The sequence below is a fragment of the Periplaneta americana genome, chromosome 11, assembly GCF_040183065.1.
Source record: "Periplaneta americana isolate PAMFEO1 chromosome 11, P.americana_PAMFEO1_priV1, whole genome shotgun sequence".
NCBI classification, from domain to species: Eukaryota; Metazoa; Arthropoda; class Insecta; order Blattodea; family Blattidae; genus Periplaneta; species Periplaneta americana.
Genome location: NC_091127.1, coordinates 34063115 through 34079123, shown reverse-complemented (window position 1 = coordinate 34079123; position 16009 = coordinate 34063115). Strand labels below are relative to the sequence as shown.

At 33.4% G+C, this 16009-nt stretch overlaps 1 protein-coding gene across 3 annotated transcripts in view; it reads right to left on the bottom strand.

The window, feature by feature from the left end:
• Positions 1–4025: 4025 nt before the first annotated feature.
• The window catches only part of shi (dynamin-1 shibire), a 107859-nt gene continuing 95875 nt past the window's right edge, over positions 4026–16009 (bottom strand). Inside the window, exons 18-19 of one of the 3 annotated variants that reach the window (XR_011334788.1) lie at positions 6434–6734; positions 4026–6240 (exon numbers count right to left, since the gene is read on the bottom strand). Coding sequence is in view for 2 of the 3 variants with exons in the window: in XM_069839258.1 (XP_069695359.1) it covers positions 6665–6734 (70 nt within the window). In the remaining variant the exon portion in view is untranslated. Of the gene's footprint in view, positions 6735–16009 lie in introns of all 3 variants that reach the window. The other 2 variants (XM_069839258.1, XM_069839261.1) reach the window with 2 other exon arrangements.

The following is a 16009-nucleotide window of genomic DNA, read 5'->3' as shown; positions in this document are numbered from 1 at the left end:
CTATTCTGGGCAAGATTAATCCAGTCTCTATCATATTCCACCTCCCTCAAATCCATTTAAAGTTGCTAAAATATAAATGGACAAGTTCATATACGAATAATTCTGTGATTTCTAGCCAAATTAATAGGTTGTTCTACACTTTACAGAAGTAAGTTTCGATCATTGTCGGTATAATTTGATTAATAGCTCTTGCGCCTCACTTCTGATGCTATCATTTTTTTTAATTTTTTTATTATAATTATTTTGTTTTTGTTGTTACGAACCTCTGGCACAAGAAATTTTATTATTTGTAACTTTAGCCTACTGAAGTATTCGTGCTTTTTAATTTACACAAATTTGTATTTTATTTTAAATTATAAGAGTAAAAGCTTGAGTTTGGTTGAGTCTTGACTCTTAATTTGCCACAACTCGGAAACCAGTAAAGGTTTTGAACACCAGTAACTTTTAAAAGTAATTTCCATTCTTTCTCAACATTTCTCTCGCTTTGACCTCTCCCCCCACCATCTAACATGAAACAAAAAAAAAGTTTATCGCTTACCAAGTTTTGAATGTGTAAATGTCTATTTTAAACAGACCACTTCTAAGTTAGTATTTTTTTCTCACTCGAAAAAAAAATGTTTAATTTCGAATTTTGTTTTATGCTTAGACAATGCCCTATCCATAAAAAAAAAGTAACAGTGCTAATGACTGGCTATCACATGAACTATACATGATAATGTTTAACAACAGGAAATATCATTCTTGCTGTTAGCTGAAACCTTCAACAAAAGAACCATAAACAAGTTCCACCTTGTGCATAACAAGCTTCCTTGTGTTTCACAACAATGACAGCAAGTCTTAACACTAGGCGTCATCATGTTCGTATCCTTATCATCTCAGCTGAGTTATGTGCTTATAGTTAACATGTAGCAAGTCTTTGATAGAGGTGTTGAAACAACTCTCTTTCACCCATTTCTGCCTGATTTATTATGTTAAATTATGTATTATTAATTTGTTAAATTATGTGTTTGTATATCAATTTCGATCTCAGAAACATACAATTAATAAAAAAATTGAAACAATGCTTAGTTTTAACAATGGAAGGTGTGACATATAGTCACGCTAGGCAGAATTGAATTTGGAATATAATGTATAAATTTGAACCAGAGAATGCAATAAAACCTATAGGGTGCTATTCATAGACATTTTGCTAGCCAGCGCTATGAGCGTGCTAAACAGGATTCATATCATATCATATTGCTGATACTCGCTTATGAGTGCGAAAAAAGTTAGTTCGCTGATCATCCACCGAAAGCCCGCACTAAGAATGTCAATGTATACAGCCCTTAAAGTTTAGGCAGCGCTTTTCATTTTCATTTCTTACTGGCTGACGCGAAATACTTTCTGCACAAACCAACATCACATTTAGTACACGTTGTTTTTGGAGATCCTTTGCAGTTTTCTGAAGAGCAATGGCACCTTTGACACCAGATAATTTTTTTCATTGTATATCTAATATATCTAAATAAATAATTTTACAAAAATGAATTTATTATTGAAGAAATAGCCTACTTACTTATCGTGAGACAAAATATGCCAAAGAAAATATATTCACTAATTCAAACAGTAGCCATCAACATCTAACATGAGACAAAATTGGCGAGTTCTGAAGAAAAAAGTGTAAGAACTAAATCTGATGCAACAATAAACACGCGCATTGTTGTCAAAGAAAAGTTGTTGTTTTCTAATGCCAGGCGTTTGACAGTAAAGTCATTTAACCTCTTGCACTCCAATATTTTTCAAAGATATTATCATGACCAGCCACTGAAGCACAGATTTTGAGGTGTTCCGAATCCATTTCTTGGTTTGAGTTGCACAATGGGCAGTTAGGGGACTGATATATTCCAATTCTATGCAGGTAAAGAAAGAAAAGTAAGGAAGTGCAATCTGTTACATATATGTTACACTAGGCAGAAAATGAGTTAATAGATATATTATAACAACATTCTTTGATAGAGATATTGTTTTTAAAAAAAGCATGACATGGTGTGGCTGGATTTAAATAGTTGTCACATTTTGCAGACTAAAGTAACGCCAGGTGAGGAATGGGACATGCAATTCTATTTAATGAAGTAGGAGTATGAACTTACAATAATTAAAAGATTTCACGTGGATTTGAGCAGCAGTCACCTTTTGTACTGACCTCTGATTTGCCGGCATCTATTAGTCATTGGCTAGATTACTGTACATTATCAGTGTGAAAAAAAATCCAGCGTCAACATATATGTTTATAGAAGAAACTTTTGTATGTAGACCCAATGGTAATGATGAAATCGTGGCTACTGTACCTCTTTTCCAATGTTACCAATTGAGTCAATGTCTTTTTGCCTCTGACTCAAATACATATTGGCCAATTACAATGATCGACAATCCCATCTTGCTTGTAGTATACCCACCTTCTGTTTTGTTGCTCTGTTCCTTCTTAGTTATTCAAAAAATGGAATTTATGGTGTCAATTTGATGACAATAGCAACATAGTTGTCATTCCACCAAACAAAAAGTACATCTCAATTTCGGTCATACTGATGATCAAATGTATCTCGATCTTGCTTCTTCAATTCTGATGTTCTTTGGTGGACAATCTCCAGTACAATTCCTTCTTCACACTTAGTGAAATGGTTATCAAAAACACTTTGGGTATTCAACACAGTCAAGCATACTGAGAATTAGAGATGAGCTTAAACGATATTTTCAAGTATCTGTGACAACTGTGACTGTGACAATTAAATATCTGTGACTTTTATCGGTGATTTTGTCACACCAATATTTTATATCGATACGTAAGCACAATGTGCATGAATTACACCGATATTTGTCACACTGATAAAAATTAGCAGGAAATATTGAAGAGCAGTGAAATATGAATACGATTTCTCTACACATGCCACACATCAGTAATTTATATGGGAAAATCCAACAAAGAAATCATGTACATGTACCATTAACAAATATTTACCTAACTGAACAGTAACTTGTCAAAAGTTAACCTCATGTACCAAGAGGTTATATTATAGATATTGAATCAGTTCATCATTTTTAAATGTAGTTGGGTATGGAGAAATTGAGGTTATATGATTATTCTAATCGTTTTAAAAATTGATCCTTTTTATTGTATATAATATAATGGATCAATTATTTTAAGTCGTGCATTAACATTATAATACTGAGTCATACATTAAAAATTAATGAAACATAAGTATTCGGAAAAACATTGGAAAATAATTACAAAATAAAACAGTTGTTCAGACAGGATTTTACACAAGATTAAGTACTGGTAACCAATGGCGTTATTATTTAAATCTTGTAATAACTACATCATTTATAGTAAGATGGAGAAACTACCGCCCGATTGCTGTTATTGTATCATGCGCACGCGCAAACCTACGACATAGAGGAGAAAATATCAGTCACAGAGTACTGAATACGGAGCAGATTTCGATAGCAATATTTTGTCACAGATATTTCGCGTCATCAGTCACAGGTTTATCTATGACAAAAAAATACATGTGACAAAATATCGGTTTGTGAAATATTGGCCATCTCTACTGAGAATCACTTTTGATCCTAGCAGCAAATCATCCCTTTCACTTTCCACAAGCCATGTCCTTCCAATTGAAATATATAAGGTAAAAAGAATGAGAACATGAAAGAAGAATTAAAAAAATTTCATCTAAACGGAAAAATAAGAAGAAACCAGATGGAACATAATTCAAAGAATGAAAAAGGAAGAATTTCTACTGAAACATAAAGCAGAGGAAGTAATGAATGAAAGAATAATTAAATATTGATTTTCGTAACAAGATCAAGAGCAATTTACATAGCCGCAAACAGGAAAGTCCTAATACCTTGAAGAATAAAATAATATAATTCACTTTCAGCCCTTTTTCCATCTGATTAACCAATCTGTCGAATGATAATGTAAACTCCTTTCAAATGAAAATAACAACTAATCTCTTGCAAGGGTAGAGTTCAATAAAACAATGCTATTGCTGCTTAAAATATATTATTTTATGACACAGATACTGCCATATTCAACTTAAGGAAAACTGTATTACAAAAGAGACAGACATTAACAATTATATCACAATATGTATGTACAATAATAATATACATAACTTACAGATTAACTCAAAATCAAATTATTCTTCTCAATGCACAAAAATCAGTAAACTTTATAAATAAATAAAATTTCATAGATAAAAGAGCACACTCAGAACTAGTTCTCAGTTTATAATTACATATATCTACAAAATTTCTAGCTATTTGTACAATTTCAGTATAAACATTGATATAGCACTCTTAAGATTTAATCAAATTTCAATAATTATAGTGCAATTAGGATCAAGTTATGAGGAACATAGATTATAATTGGAATTTTTAATGTTCCATACATCAAAGGGATAAATATACTGATTCATTATATAGCTATACTTTTAAGTCAAGACAATTTATCACACAACTGAAACTCATATTGTTACACAATCAAAACAAAATTAATATAATTATATACCGATTCTAACAGAGAATGAGGGAAATACACTAGATTATGCTTCTACTTCCAGGCCCATGTTTATAAACAGTTGGTAAGTAGCTTGGATGATATGTCAGAATCATTAAATATTGATTTTCATAATAAGATTACGCATAGAAAAACTATAACACAGGCACTCTCCATTAGCTGTAATAGGAATGTATTCCTAGAAATTTTAATATACTAACATAATACAAACTGAATACTTTCTTTTTTGTGTACAAGAAAATAAATTCTCCGAATCTATTTTTTTTTTAACACAGCACTTCATTCAAGTTTCATTCATCTGTTACAATTACTTACATACTTCATGTTTTAAGAACATGAAATATTGTACGCCATTTTTATAATTAGCTCCTTTTATTACAGCAGGTCATAAGAGCACCAAATAACTCCGAAACCTAAATTGAGCACCTCGTCACTTTATGCTAATAGTCTACAATCATTTTAAGAATACTTTCCTAAACCCTGTTGCACATTTCATTACTATTATTTTCCTCGTACAAAATATCACGTTTATCAGTTTCTTACTAATTCTATTCGAAGGACTGAAGGGGACTGTAAAAAGAAAAGTCATAAATGTGTAATCAGAGAGTACCTGCACTGTAAATTTTATTTTAAATATGATATCAGCTCAGATCACAAATAATAGATTGATCAGTCTTACAGGCTTTGAAGGCAACAACTTTTATAAATTTCACTATGCTGTCACCTAATGACTGAAAAAGAAGTCAACATTATAACTCTCATTTGAATTGCATGGAGCAACTGTACTTCCAATCGACAGTGGCGATCCTGGTGGTTGTTCTCTTCCACATGTTACCGTTTTTAACATGGTGATGGTCAATCTGTTATGTATGTGATCAGGGCTACAAGTACAAGAATTATTACTGTACTAATTTCCTTTTGAATGAAGCTGTCCTTAGAACAAGTTTATTTGAAGAAGTCATGTGTCTGTTTTACTATTGCTTACATTGTTACATATGTAAATTAATGCGGGTCATTCAAAGACATGTACACACGTAACAAACTCGGAAACCTTAAAATCGGGGATATTACAGTCTTTGAATTTCCTTTAATAAATATCTGCATTGTATGAGTATATTACAATGTTCAAACTATTGCATGCAAACTCATATTCAGGCACAATATATGTTTTGTACTGAAAATAAGGTTCCACTTCTTTAACCTTATGCACTTTTCCTTGAATAGATGACACGGAAATAAATTTGTATAATTTATTAATTACTGTTATATATGAAATAGGATATATAATATATTAGATATGGAAGTTCTCTGCACAATCTGAAAATTATCTTGATATTGTATGATTAATTACAACAAATGTCTAATCACTGATACATCATCAATTAAAGCCTCTCAAATTCCGTCATTAAATGAAATGTTTGATAAGAATCACAATTATGCTCTCATTACTTCTCTTAAAGCTGGAAAGTTAATTTTTGATTTGCTAAAAGAAATAATAACTAGTCTTTCCTTACATGTGCCTGCTCTCACACATTCACACTTGACTCTCATTCTTGGATAGCACACAACACCATGTTCCATTCCTGAGGTTACGGACAACACTGTACGGTATCTTGCAATATGCAGTAGTGTGCCACAGCTGTCATTAAATGTTCACACACACTGTGCAGCAGTCTTATGGCCTAAAACAAGAAAATAAATGCAAACTTCTGTTACGAAGCAATCACTGTCTTCTCTGCACATATGTACGAACATGTTTCAGGCTACATAACATGACTGGTAACAGACTAGTATCCTTGATAAGGGAACACATAACAAAATGTCAACCATTTAGCCTGAAAAATTCTAAAACTAAAATTGTTTATAAGTCATTACCATATTAGCATCCTCTCTGACATTTCGGGCATTTAACGGGTGATACAACAGGTAACATGTCACACATTCATGCACTCCCATACAGCAGTCTTCTTGGCCCCTTAACTGTCTCGCAATTCCTTTGGTCCCTGGGCCCACTTGCTTGAGGTAAATAGTTTCTAAACAAACGTCTCACAGAATGTGTGTCTGCTCCCTCTTGTCACACACTGCTCATCACACCTCACCCCACGGCTAGAACTGTGGCCTTGTAGGAATGTTGGGCCGATCCGGGAGTCTGGGGGGGATGGTAGGAACAGGACGCCTATAACCAGGAGAAAAAAAATTACATTACTTTCACAAAGCAAATTACACGTAAAGTATTAAGTTCTTTTATTCTGTAACTTTTGTTTTGTTATATGTTCCCAAGAATTTAATAGGGTAGTGCTGGAAGTGGTAAGAGTTGATGTCAATTAAGTACATTACGATAATAATATATAAATTGTTGTTAGAAGTTTATCATATTTCATTGCAAATACATGCAGTCGTTGGTGGTTCAAATTAAAAAGGTTGAACCAGAACTCTACCGACAAACTTTCACAGGTTGTTCAGGGATGTTGGTTGAGCGTTTTGATATAAGAAACCTGTAGTCTCCGGTGACTTATTACTGAGTAATGTGTTGTTATGTTTACTTGTGGCATGTCGCTTGGATGGTAATAAGATGGGTTCTGATAGATTACACAGAAACATTAAAAAGTCGTCAACTATAGTCCCATCGCTCTAATTTCCGGCAGCCAATCGCGTTGCAGGTCGGCTACATTTAAACGTGTGTGTCTTGTGATTTGCTGATTCATTTCTTAAGGCTCTATAAATACTTAATATAATCGCCCGCCATTTTAGCTCTTTCGTTGGTGTTTGCAGAAAGCACACGAAGACGTTGTTTGCCACTCAATTATTTGCTGAATTACATTGCGTTTGATTTATTATCATAGGAGCTACGACATGATAATGTTTAATGGTGTGGCAAATAGATTCCTCGTATGGTAGCTCGGCAACGTAAGAACAAAAATGGCGAACGATACTATCTACCTAGACTTTATAGAGCCTTCACTTTCTAAGACGTAAGCAAAGAGGCGGAGTCACGTCGGAAATAACAGTGTCGGGACTATAACTTCTGAAGTAGGTACTGTAATACAAACAATTAAAAAATTACATGAGTAATGAAATAAACCTTAGAGCAAAACGCATATTTGTTTGTTAAACACTGTACAGTACACTGTGTACTCTTCACTTTGTTTAAAGCAGCTGTTCAAATGTCGACCGCCATGATCTCTACAGACTCCAGTCTACGCTGAAATGGATCTCGTTGCAAAGATTTTCACAGCCATGAAGAGGTGCGCCAATCACCTGGGATGTTAGAGCGTACACGACAGTCCATTGTGCGTCACTGTACAGTTTGTAGAGATCATGATGGTCGATATTTTGAACGGCTGCTTTAAACAAAGTGAAGAGTCCACAGTGTACTGTACAGTGAAGTGTTTAACAAACAAGTATGCGTTTTGTTCTAAGGTTTGTTTCAATACTCATATAACTTTATACTGTTTATATTATAGTTTATTATATTACAGTACCTACTTCAGAACTTAGTTGACGACTTTTTAATTTTTCCTTGTAATCTATTAGAACCCATCTTATCACCGTCCAAACGACATGCTACAAGTAAACACATCAACAACACATTACTCAGCAATAAGACACGAGACCATAGGTTCCTTATATCAAAACACTCAGCCAACATCTCTGAACAATCTGTGAAAGTTTGTCGGTAGAGTTCTGGTTCACCCTATATATACCCATATAACGTAACTTAAATTGTTCATATCTTTGCTAATTTTTATGCAATCTTGAAAATCTGGACAGTATCTTTGCAGAAAAAAAAAATATTTTCTAAACACAAGCATTCAGTTAACAAATGTAACGAGAATGTTTAAAAACAGTTGAGGTAATTGTCAATTTAATCCCACTGGAATGAAGTTTTATAAATTTCTGTTTGTGAAAAGTAATCATCCCTGCACACTCGTATTAAAATTATTCAATATTACTACTAATGTACATGGAGTAATTCATCATCTGCATTTTATATTTCGTGTAAAAATTCACTAACTAACGTTTGCTGCTATTTATTTTATTTTATCATTTGTTTATGAACATAACAGGCAAAGTCCAAAGCTGTTTTCTTTATATCTAATGCCAATTTAGTTTCTTCAAATATTACTACAAACTTCCAGAAAAACTCAACCTGCAGGAGTTGACTCTTAACCCCATCCACAAACAGAAACTGATAAAACATTGCTAAAGAACAGGATTAAACTGACAAACTAAAAGGTTTGTTTCAGTACAGTTCACAATAGATTCTGAACTGCTTGCTCATGTGCAGTAGCTCAACGTGTGTTCCAACAAGACTAGAAATGATTCCAAACTGATACTGAATTCCCAATTCCCTGTTCCAACATTCTTTAGAACTCGTTCGGAATGAGTGAAATTGGTTTTCGATTAAGAGCAGAAACTGGGAATTCTGAACTGCTGACACATGCACAGATGGTTTAATCTGAAGTTATGGTTAAAATGCTTCGAGACTACGCAGGTTAAAATAAAACAAAGTCCATCATGAATGATTTGGAAGGTGATAGCGATATATTTTACAAAGAATTAAGTTCGGAAGATGAGTATAATTTTAATATGAGAAGAAATTCCGAAGGCCGTGAAAGAAAAGTTCAAGAAATGTTACAACAATGTAAAATACCGAACTACAGTATAGTCCCGACGCTGTTATTTCCAGCGTGACTCCGCCTCTTTGCTTACGTCTTAGAAAGTGAAGGCTCTATAAAGTCTAGGTAGGTAGTATCGTTCGCCATTTTTGTTCTTACATTGCCGAGCTACCATACGAGGAATCTATTTGCCACACCGTTAAACATTATCATGTCATAGCTCCTATGATAATAAATCAAACGCAATGTAATTCAGCAAATAATTGAGCGGCAAATAACGTCTTCGTGTGCTTTCTGCGAACCCCAACGAAAGAGCTAAAATGGCGGGCGATTATATTAAGTATTTATCGAGCCTTAAGAAATGAATCAGCGAATCACAATACACACACGTTTAAATGTAGCTGACCTGCAACGCGATTGGCTGCCGAAAATTAGAGCGACGGGACTATAATTCTGACACTGTACACAATTGGTGCATGCATCGAAAGAAGTTCAGTATTAGTTCGGAATAAGTTTTCAATTGCTTGCTGAAACAAACCTAAAACGCTTTTACACGAACTTGTAACTATGGCAACTGAATGCTTCCAATAAGAAAATCCAGTTCCGTCTGTAAGAGACAGTGTCCAGATTACATGAACATTTATGAAGATATACGTAATTTAAATTACCGTCACTTCTAAAAAACCGTGTATAATAAACAGAAACTTACATGGACTTACAAACACGTTAATGTGAGGGCTGATGATAAAACCTACACATGTTATTGTGAGGGGTGATATCAAAACCTAAGTCATGCAACACTATTTACCTATAATTCTCACACAATCGTTTTACGGAAGTTTAAAATTTCTAATACAGTATGATGTTATGTACACACTATTTTTTATCTGAATTATATAAAGATCTTATTTACCATACAGTATAAGCACAATACTTTCTAGGGAGAGTTTTCATTGTTTGAAATCTACAATAAGTGTTCGCACTCTCTACCCACCAAAGAAGTTAAAGTTGAGTGTGGTACTATCGGTGATAGCTTTACTCACCACCTTTAACTACACTTACAATGTGTGCTGCCCATGAAATGCATTCTTGTGGAAAAAGTATTAATATACGAAACAGTAGTGTTTCAATAATTTTTGTATCAGCAATAAATTGATCTTACATAGAGATATCAGAGTACTCATACACCCATGGTCAAATGTGATCATATCTGGGGGCAATGGAAGCAACCTACTAATCAGTTTGTTGTATTTAATTTAAAGTATACCATATTTCCCAATATAATTATTAGGCCTAGCAACAAAAGTCAATTTAGTTTCCAACATTTATACGTTGGACCACTATAACTTGTGTGAAAAAACCCACAACTTTAAGTTAGTTGAGTTAAAATCCTTAATTGTAATAATGAAATGTTTTGTGAGAATTAAAATTTAAAATATAAATGGGCTAGAGCACATGCATATTTAAGGCCTTAGCAACTGGAAAGGTGGAAGTGTATTTGCAGTAAATTTATGTTTCACTTAAGAGGATTAAGTCACATGGAAAAAGCAAATGAAGTGTATGTATATTTAAATGGGAAACTGGAGGGCCACAATCAACATCTCCACAGAGTATTGGACTGCCTATGTGCATAATGTAAATATAAGTTCTATTCCATCCTACTACATGATATAGGAACTGGAAGATAAACGTCTCACGTAATTATAAAGTGATAATAGCTAACGAAACTAGGTGATTTTCTTTTTCATACATTTTGCTATTAGGAAACATGCATAGTTAAGCATTTAAAAATATATATACAGCCAACAAAGGAAAAAAATCTGTTTGTACAATTTGCAAAGCAATAAAACAGATAGAATGCTATATTACAATTTACCTGAAGATCCTCATCTGTTACTAGATAAATTATAACATATAATTTATTAAATATATTACAAATACACAGTACACATGTTCTTTGTATAAAAATATTCAGAGTAGCTACCTAACTATCATTTACTCAATAGCTTGTGCACATAAGCCTGTTCTCGCCTCCATACTGAGACGGGAATTCATCCTTCTAACCATTGCAATAGTGTTATATTTTTCACTTAAAGAGAATGGTACATGAGTCGACGACACACACAAATAATTTCAATACATTACCGTACATATGACTAGAAGTAGTTCTTAATATAAATTTGCGAAATGCAGAGTATTCAGTCCTGCATATTATATTCCATGGTTCATGTTTCTAACATAGCCAAGTCAGTGGTGGTTTCACGAAAAGTACTTTAAGTAAACCTGGCTCTATCTTATAGAAGAAAGCAAGTTTTATTTTAGATTTTCTGGTGATCCCAAGCCAACTCACTAAATTAATGTCCTAAGAACCAAATATAATATTGACATCGCTATACAGTACATACAATGTTAGATGGAAAAGATAGGAGATCTAATAATTAAGTGGCAAAAATGGCAACAAAGGACAGCAGTGATAGACTCCACAATTGCTTTTCACTCTGTTTACTCTGATTCAATATAAATTGTATAAATTACAAACTGTCATTATTATTTTATTTGGGATTTCATCATTTACCATAATTTGAAAAGGCTTTTCATACTGATCCGATTTTTTTTGTAACCCACAAACATCATACGAGTTTCTTTGTTGCATTCCCTACGTTTCTCAATCAAGATTTTTAGGGTCAAGTACCTACCATCACATGATCTTCCAGTTTACTTTTCACAAAGAATACTGTATTTGAATAATTTCAAGGGAAAAATTGTTCCGGGGCCAGTCTCGACGTCAGGTGGAGTTCGCGGGTAGCTCAGTTGGCAGAGCACTGGTACGATCAACCAGAGGTCCCAGGATCGATACCCGGCCCCGGAACAATTTTTCCCCTCGAAATTATTCAAATCTGCTTTACAGGGAGCTTTACCTGAAAGACTAGATTTGAATACTGTATTTCTGTAATGGGTTGCTAATTTAGGAGCTATTATTCTCGAGAAGATTTTGTATCCACTATTAAGAAGACTTATTCCTGTGTAATTTTCGCAATCTTTGAGGTTTCCTTTTTTGAAGACAGGTACGACAATGTTTTTTTTGCCAAGAAGCTTGTGGGATTTCTCCATTCAGTATTCTGTTTAAGAACAAAACATATTTAAGCTTCAAACTTCTGTCAGCATATTTAAAGAGCTCAATGTTTAGTTCATCACCTGGCACTTTGTTTTTACATGCTGTGAGAACAGTGTTTAGTTCATCCTCAGCTATAATTTGAGTAGTGTTGATTTTGAAAGAGTAATTTCTGGTTTATCATAATAATGTGACCATATTTTTCTGGAACTTGTTGTTTGGTGTATATGTGCAGAAAGTATGATAATTATTGCCAGTTACTGTGACTCTTAAGATAAAAAGTTCATTAAATATAAATAATGCTTAAATGACTCAATTCTGAAGAACTCAATTGAACAATGTATCCCACATTAACCACATTTTAATTAAAATGTAATGCCACAGTAGATGTCAATTGGCTGCATTAAATGAGAGCACAATTTTGAGGATAATGAGCTCAATGATATAAACAGTCACATAAGAAAAAAATTTGAACATTCAAAATGAGAAAAGTCCAGGTAAAGAATAACAAATTCGAAATTCCCTTTGTTTTCAAGTGGTATTGCCAATTAATGGAACTGGATTATGGGGAAAAGTCGATTGTATGGTGTTACTATAGTAATAAGTTCTGTTATGGTGTTTTGCTGCTAATTCCGATACTGCAAGCAGGTTTTGCAGTGCTGCTCAGTTCCTCGTACCTTTAAGGGCAGAGAATGCGTCAGAAAATACGAAGTTAGAGATTTCTGTGCTCGATTTTCTTCTTGATCTTCCATTAATGTGTTACTCAGTCCTATCCTGTGACTGAAATATTTGCTTTGGTGCAAACAAATTATTTTAACAGTCCGAACTACAAAGCTTCCAATTTTATGTTGTTAGTGTCAAGTCTATGTCAATATATTGAAATAGTTCTTAGCTTTCATGTCCCTGGATGAACATATGGCTGTGGCAGTGATGGCTGTGGAGGAGGACCATTGATATATACAGTATGATGCAAAATACAGATTAATTTCTGGATTTAATTAATGAATAAATAAATTTTTTGGCGAATTTCTGATAAACTAACACGATAAAATACAAAAGTTTGAAGCACATCATAGGCAGAAATCTTCAACACTTCCACTACTTTAATGTCGTGTGCAAATGATCCACGCTATATACAAACTTACAGAAATAACATTAAAAAATGAAACTTTCTCAGACAAAGTATCGTGTATCATTCTCTAAAATACAACTGCAAAACAATGAACAAAATAGTTCAATGGTGCTATTTTCTATGCAATTAAATTCAAAATTATAACACAATACAAAAATAAGAGAAATAATTAAAGTGTTAAATTAAAAAAAATATTTTCATATTATGGCTAAAAGCGAGAAAATTAATTCTGAAGAAAGGTAAAACAAAACTGGAGTCTTATACTTGATACTGGTGTTATTTTCTTTTCCCCACTCCACAATGAGATTACATATGTGAAATTTACATAAAAATATAATATTATAACAATTAACTTTAAATAAATAAATACATATAAATATTTAACATAACATTTTCTATGTTTTTTAATTGTCAGAATCTTGTCTTAAGACGGTAGCAACTTTTAAATTACTAACTTTAATCAGTTTTGTTTCATGTACAAGTGAGACCTTACACTGCTAAACAGCCTTTCTGAAATTGAAAGAAAAAACTGTTGTCCAGTGTATGTGTAAAACCACACAACTAATGTGTTAATTAAAATATTGATAGTATAAAGGAAACTGATGATGATAAAAGAAAAATAAAAAATCATGAAATTCTGTCCTTGACTGAAATCTGCGGCTCTGGATGATGGATGATGAATACAGTTGGCAGTGGAAATAGCTATGCTTCTAGGTAGACTACTGGAAGTACAGTAGAACCTCTATTATCTGTGGTAATGAAGGGAGTGGACTGAATGGTTAATCGAAAAAATCGGATAATCCATACCATACATAATTTCCTACATTAAGTGCATAAATCATACAGTTTCGTAATTTCCTCCGTGGTCTTGTGTCTAAAGGCTCGTCTCCACTATTAAACATTTAACAACATCATGTTAAATGTTAAAGTGTTTACCGTTAACATCCCAACATGTTGATTGAACATGTTAATGCTAATTTCATTTAACACTTTGTCCACACTGTTAAACATGTTAAACTTGACTTTCTTTGCGTAGTCCACCATAAACAGTCTATGAGATTTTAATATAGATAGTGTTTTATATTCAAACCTTGGAGAATAAATTCAGATGATGATATGACTTTTGTAATTGCCTCTATTGCTTGTTACAAGGTTTTGAAAAGGAAGAAAATGAGAATGTGGATGCGGCAATATCTTAGTGAAAGACACTATGCAGGATACATTCTAAACGAGCTTAAAGTTGAATACAGTATCGATTTGGATTCAAAAACTTGCTGAGAATGTCAGAACACGATTTTAATATAGTGCTGCAAAAATACTTGCTGTTACACCAAAGAAATACACAATTTAAGAGCAGCCATTTCATCTCAATTAAAAAAATTACAGCGTGATTATCATAGGACCTACGACATGATAGATGTTAAAGGAGTGGGTAATATCGTATAATTATTCTTTCCGAAGTTTTACGAATGTTAATATACATCACCAAATACGACCATTACTGACGTCAACATAGCATTAACGTTTAGCATATGATGAGAGTGCTAAAACTCTCTATTGTATTCTCGAGAACAGTTAAATAATAATTCCAGGTCTCTAAAACAGTCAGCCTTCTTAGTTTTGCCCGTGTATTCTTTTGCAGACACATCCCACAAACAAAGCCTTTCCATCAATGCATTAATTTTACTCTAATGTATTTTCCTTCATCCACTCCATTATTTCGAACAACTTACAGCCAACACCAAGGACCAATGATAGTATAAAAACGAGTTAGAAAGTTTCTAACTCGTTGTATAAAAATGATCAAGATACGCGCCACAAAATCGGAACTTACAGTTGTTGCTATGGAAACTGTACGAACTTTGCCGACGCTGCACGAGCAAATGAATTGACATGACATGTTTTCCATTTCTGCTGGAAAACACGCCAACATGTTAAAAGTGTTAAATTCAACATACTTAGTTAACATGTTAAGTCAACTGAGACTTGAAATGTCCATATACACGTTAAATTCAACATGTCATATTTAACAGGTGTTGTTAAATGTTTAATAGTGGAGACGCGCCTTAATATGCTACATAGTGGAACAAAAGTTCACTAATTTAATTTTGGTTGTCAATGACGGGTTTTTAAGGGCCAAGGAAACTCCTTGTGCTAGCTGTCAGTGGAAAGATAGGATTAGTGGAGATCTCGTGTTGTAAATTCACACATTTGATACACTTTTTTTAATAAATCGCGCACAGTTGTAACACCAGTCTCGTATCCTGATGCGAAATGAGCCACAGTTTCTTCTTTCCCAAACTGCTCAATTATTTGAACTTTGTTTTATATATTGGTACTTAGCAAAACTCATTTTCTCTCGACACCCACAAAAGCCATTTTGCATAGAAGTTATAAGGTACGGCCACAGGAATAATAGGACAAGAACTAAATGGTGCATGGGTTTGCTATAAATTGTGTGGAAGTTTTTGGGTCATTTCTTTGAAAACAGGTAGAGTGATTACTTTACAAGTTGTAAAAACACCCAGAAGTAACTATTCCTGTTCCTGGCAGTGACAGCAGTATTGTGTGACGGTTAAGACTTGAAA